The sequence below is a fragment of the Cyprinus carpio genome, chromosome B14, assembly GCF_018340385.1.
Source record: "Cyprinus carpio isolate SPL01 chromosome B14, ASM1834038v1, whole genome shotgun sequence".
In the NCBI taxonomy this organism is placed as follows: Eukaryota; Metazoa; Chordata; class Actinopteri; order Cypriniformes; family Cyprinidae; genus Cyprinus; species Cyprinus carpio.
The window spans coordinates 26,023,981-26,029,980 of record NC_056610.1 but is presented as its reverse complement, the minus strand read 5'-3'; the positions used below and the strand labels follow the sequence as shown (position 1 = coordinate 26,029,980).

Here is a 6,000-nt window from a genome sequence, read left to right as displayed (position 1 = left end):
AACAATGTGACCAGAGCAGATTCAGGAAGATACACACTATTTGTTGTTGAGATAGATATGGCAATGAAAAGTGATCTTCAAGTGATTGTTGAAGGTATAGAAGCTCTTAGCAATATATTTTATTTTAGAAATGATTTGAGATTGACACTGATTACATGTTGAGAAAGAGTCATGTGACTGTCATGTGTCCCTCCCTCCAGCTCCTATTGGCTCAGTGGAAGTGTCAATCATCTGCTCCTCCAATCAGACTACAGTGTTCTGCTCCTCTGAGGGAGATCAGATCATCTACAGCTGGACTCTGAATGGAAAAATACTAGAAGAAGGACCAATGTTTGGAAACAGCAGCATTGATCTGGATGAGGGAACTGATGGAAACATCAGCTGCAGCGTGAAGAACCACGTCAGTCACGCACAGAAGACCATTAGACTCAAACCCTGTCCTGGTGAGATTTTAAATACATGAATGTCCACATACCGTGTGTGTGTGTGTATGTATATATGTATATGTAATACAAACCACAGCAACACCAATGATGAAGAACAGTCAAGGCTCTTAATTCATGAAAAGTGTCTTTAGCTTGTTTCAGCTTGATCTCAGCAGTGAATTGTGTTGATCATGACAGCAACAAACATTAGAACAGCCTGCTTAACAAACAGATGGGGGGGGTCCGAATCTGTTGTTTACATGATTGATTGATTGATTGGATTTGATTGATGGACTGCTTGTGTTTGTGAGTTCGTGTCTCTGGTGTTTGTGTTGAGTCTGGTTTCTTCAGCGATAGGTTTACCTGTTCGTTTACGACCGCCTGTAGGAGCTTTATCACATCTCACATGGAGGAACACACATCAGTTTAGGACATTGTATCATCATTCATTTCATGGATTTGACATGCCACGGAATTATTAAGAGTGTTGAAGATGATTGATTACCGTCGCTTTGTATATTGCGTCTGGCACCTGGTCTTTCTTTTAGAAACTGAAACAGGAAGCTCGCTATTCAGAACAGTGATGGATTAGAAGAAATCTTATCTCGGTTTGTAAGCGGAAGCATTTGAACATCTCACCCTCGTAGAACACTTTCCCCCTATGAACGGATAGCAGCCAGCAGTCATGTCGACATCTCTGAGGAATCAACTTTGTCAGCTCTCACTAATTCCTCTACTACATCATCCGCGTTCAGCTCCTGGAGATTGCACATCTCAGTGCCGCTGTATGCACGACTCTTATATGGTCGGATAACACCGGCCCGGTAATGGTGGGAGTGAATGAAAACCAGAACTAAGAATCACATACCAGCTTTTCGAACAGTGTTTAGTTATGAACATTATTGGTTCTGGACAGTTCTCGGGGTTTTTGTAATAGCCTTGAATGCTTGAGTTATTAGTTTGACCAACTGGTCGGCGTAATGTGTCCTGCACGGACGGGGTGTGTATGAACTAGCAGTACTGGTTTAATTTCATTACGGCGTTGAGGGGAGGGAGGGGGTGCGAAGGGTGCCCTTGTGATATCACGGATAAACGTTTATTTCTCTGAATCATATCTGTCACATTGTGTTTTATTTCATATTTCCTCCTCTTGGCTTCTTTAACACTTTATTCTGTTATGGTTTGATTTCGTTGCATTTTACAGGTCTGTTTAGATGTTTTATCTGTTTTGAAGATCTTGATCTGTTTCTCGTTGTGTCATGTCTGTGGTTTTGCTGTCTGTGGTGGTTTGCTGTGGATTGTAATTGACTTTTAACACATATAACCACATTCATGCCTTATCTTCACAATATATTTGCATCATAGAACATGCTAAACATGCCTTTTTAGACATTTGTTAAATGGGGTCATTGCTGAATTTGTTTGTTTATTTGAGTTAAATGTGAAAATAAAACACTCTGAAATGAAACGGTATCTGCAGTCAATAAGTCGCTCATACAATTTTGTATTAACACAGTCAAATTAACACTTCATCCAACAGAAAACATACATCAATGATTTTAAACATTAAAAAAACATGTATAAAAAACAATAAATCCAGACAGAAATCAAATGATTTGTAGCAAATATTTTGAGCTGGGAACTCTTGTTTCCTCCTGCAGCAGTCGCTTCATAACAAAGAAAGTGTGTGTTTTTGTCTAACAGCAAAGCTTAAAAGTGATACCCCACCACCCCAAAATGATTTTTTTTAAAGTAGGCTAATTCGTTAATTTTAACTAAAAACATCCTTAATGCAGCTTTAATGATAAGTTAAGTTGAGATAGATCTGATTAAGCTCATTTCAGTCCTGTTGTTCTGAATGAAATGAGATCAGATGCGCTGTGAAAGAGTGCAGCTGTAGTTGTAGTTTTCTCCTGCAGGTGGCGCTCTCTACATCAGCAGCACTGAGTCCCATGAGTCTCTGCTCAAGTCAACAGAAGATCACAATCCTCTCTCTTCATTCACATGTGAACTGACTAGAACTGGAGTGCAAACTATAAGCACACACTCAATACAACACTGCCATGTAGACCTGATTCGGCTTTACTATCAATACAACTGTCCAGAGAGCATTCATGTAATACACTAAATTTATACTGTTTTTTATTGATCTGCAAGAGAATCTGTGAAGGCCATCTCATAACTAGTCATTTACTTCACTCAGAAAAGATAACAAATCCGGCCATTGTGCTCCAAAACAAGATTTTTTGCACTTTTTTTTTAGAAAATATGCTGGATACTTGTCTTTCTTTCTCTTTAGTGTCTCTTGTTCAGATGTATTGTAGTGCAAAATAAAGCATGTGTCTTCCCATAGAAGAACTTCCTCTTCCTCAGTGAAGCGGTTCAGGGTTCCTCGGGGTCAGGCCAGTGTGAGTTCGCCGTGAAGACGCTTGTCTTGATGAGAGCCAGCACACAGACGATCTGAAGCAGCGTCACACTCTTCGGCTGAGGATTGAGTTTCTTCTGAAACTGGACTTTAGGAGAAATGATGCTCATCTATGGACTGATGCTGCTGCTTGCTGCAGACTGCTGCATGTGAGTCACTTTCAACATCAAACTCTTCTAATGCTGAGCAATCAGGATTAATCTCTGAAATAACAGGACAAAGTATTATTCAAATTAATTGTAAGACTAATTAGTTAAAGATTTCAGGTGTTTTTGTTAAAGCGACCCAAAAATGATGTAGGAATAAAAGTGTGCTTTAAAAAGTTTGTGCTGGTAATTCAGAAATAAAAGTGCAGGAGTCTGAATTCAGTGTTTACAATGTGAAATCTCCTTCTGTAAAGTATAACAGCTGATTATGTACCAGGAAAATATAGAATAAGAAGTCACTGTACTGATCAAACATTTATTACTTTAACATTTGACGAAGCTTTGCAAACTAAAGCAGCGTTTTATATAAAATGGACTGCACTTCTCTTCTTGTTTTCACACATCATCCCAGGTTCAGCTTTCCCCCGCTGCCTAAAAAATATTCTAAAGTTATTTTCCTCTTATGTATTTGCTGATTTACATGCCTCCTATAGTATAAATAGTCATTAATTGTATTCTTTTTTGTGCTCAGCTGTCATTAGTTGGCATTAAAAATATTTTCTTTTGCACTCAAAAGAGCAAAATTCAAAGCAGAATTTTCACAGCCAATCAACATCCTCAGTATTATTAAACATTAAAAAGGTTGCCAATTTCTATTAAAGTCATACATGATATTTCTATTAACATTTGTCCACACATGCTGCCATTTATTTATAAATCCTAATATCGGCTGAAAACTAAGTTTACACACCAGACCTCTGATGTTTCTGGCTGCTTGTACATGTTATTTTTAATGTAATATGATTGAATTATGGTTTTTTGTGTGTTGTACATGCCTTCTACTATTTCTTCAGTTGTTTTCAAAAAGTTTCAGGGGGACATGTAGAGAAAAACGTAATGTTTTTGTTATCATTGATAAACCTGTCGATATGAAGATCAAGAGTCTGTGATATGTGTCTTCCGTAGAACTTATTATGAATGTTTATGGAATTTGTGTCTGATTGAAATTTCATGATGAGGGGGGAGAGATTTTTTGGATATTTCTACCAGCTTAGTACACACTCTGACCTGGGGGTCTGTCGATGTTGGTACATGTTCATCTTCTGTGTGTTTGGGTTCTTCAGGTCTGATCAAGCTCTGCCCCATTTGATGAACCATATTGGAAGCACATGATATGTGAACCTTCTTCTGTGTTTTTACGAAACTGCCGGGTAAAACATTGTATTGATAAAGCAAAAACACAAATTTGAACACTTATAATGTTTTAATTACTAATTCTTAATATTTTAATTAATAATCTTTTTTTTCCGTTAAATGTTAATGAATTATTTGTTAACTTTAGCTACAACAACAACACATTTATAGAGCACATTAAACACAATCAAGGTTGACCAAAAAGTGCTTTACAAAAGAATAAAACACACAAAAGAAAACAAGAAAATCAAACAAACAAATAAAATCAGCAGAATACGCAGGAAACATTACACTGTAAAAAAAAACATTCAAGCTGTGTTCAAGTAAATTATTTGTTTAGTAAAAACTAATTCCACAAGAAATTCTACGTTCAGTCAATTTCGTCTTCAAAGTGTTGTCTTGATTTGTTATTTTTTTAGTGGGCTTAAAAACCGTTACATGAAGTTTTATAGTCCCTTTCAAACTAATGTTGTAATGGTCAAAATTTAGAAAACTATACAGCAAATTGTGTCAATTAAAATGGTAACCCCATTCACTCCATGTGTTTTTCATATGCTACCTCAACTAAGATTTATTATTTGGGCATCATTAATTTGGGCACCATGAACGTCATTGTTTTCATCACTTTTCAGTAAATAGAGGAAAAAACTGAGAGAAACTGTTAACGGCAAGTCCAGGAAAAGAAAGAGGGATGTTCAAATTTACCATCCCTCACCACCGACGCTGCATTAGAAACACTAATAAGTTATAAAATGTATATACATTTAAAAAATATAATTATAATAATACGAACATAGAAAAACTTTTGAGGATTTATAATGCTGATGACTATAAATACGTCATCACAGTCTTGTGAAAAGAGTCCATTCGATGTGTTCTATGTTGTACATTTCTGTATAAAATATACTTTTATATAATATATTTTACATCTTTTTAATATACAAGTTTTGATACAAATTCAGTCTAAAGTACCGTTACAAATATTATTCAGTGCCGCTTAACTTACCTGTCGCATTATTAACTTTACAGTACACATAAATATAATTTTTTCTTCAGACGTTGCAACTTATAAAACACTTCTAAATATCCACTCAGAAACACTGGGATATGCTTATGGATATGATATATGGGCACCAGTGTTGGTGGAGCGGCTGTTTGACATGAATTTCCCCAGTCTCACTAGCTGTGTTGCCTATCTATGGTGATCCACTGACAGATAGAGCTAGGAACAGAGAGCTGGGTCAGTTTGGTCTGGAGGTCATGTTGGGTCTGATGTTGGGTCTGTTGGGATGATGGTGTTTGAAAGCCGAACTATAAGTCCACCAAACAGGATCCTCACATAAGTCCCCTGTGCAGGATGAAGTGCAAATCCATTGTTGACTGCATCAATCCACCGGAACTGTTTGCTCGGTAAGCAAAACTGCAGGGGGTTCAGTAAGGTTCAGTGATTGGTCCTTCAGATAAGCCAGAAAACAAGTTTTTCAAATTACCTTTTCATAACGACAGATGTTACAGCCACAGGTCTGGTAGTCGTTAAGGTCCTGTTATCTTTGTGTGTGAAGTTTTGAAGAAAAAGAGGCAAAGTTTTGAAAATGTATATGTAAGACCGTAAAACACTGTAAAAGGATACAAGCGATTATCTCATGATAAACAGGTCAAAGTGTGTGTGTGTGTGTGTTGTCTCAGGTCTGGAGTTCAACTGCAGTTTTAATCAATCAAATCCCTGGTACACAGCTTTTCTGGGACACAAACTCAGTCTGCTGATGGTGATGGACACTAGTGAATATAACCTGTGGTTACGTAAGGGGGA

General features: G+C 37.1%; 1 protein-coding gene across 6 annotated transcripts in view; it reads left to right on the top strand.

The window, feature by feature from the left end:
• The first annotated feature begins 6 nt into the window (after positions 1 to 6).
• The window catches only part of LOC109048099, a 77,819-nt gene continuing 71,825 nt past the window's right edge, over positions 7 to 6,000 (top strand). For 5 of the 6 annotated variants that reach the window (XM_042738757.1, XM_042738761.1, XM_042738754.1 and 2 more), the window contains exon 1: positions 2,940 to 2,999. Coding sequence is in view for 1 of the 6 variants with exons in the window: in XM_042738758.1 (XP_042594692.1) it covers positions 58 to 94; positions 201 to 443 (280 nt within the window). In the remaining 5 variants the exon portion in view is untranslated. Of the gene's footprint in view, positions 95 to 200; positions 444 to 2,939; positions 3,000 to 6,000 lie in introns of those variants that run through there. The other variant, XM_042738758.1, reaches the window with a different exon arrangement.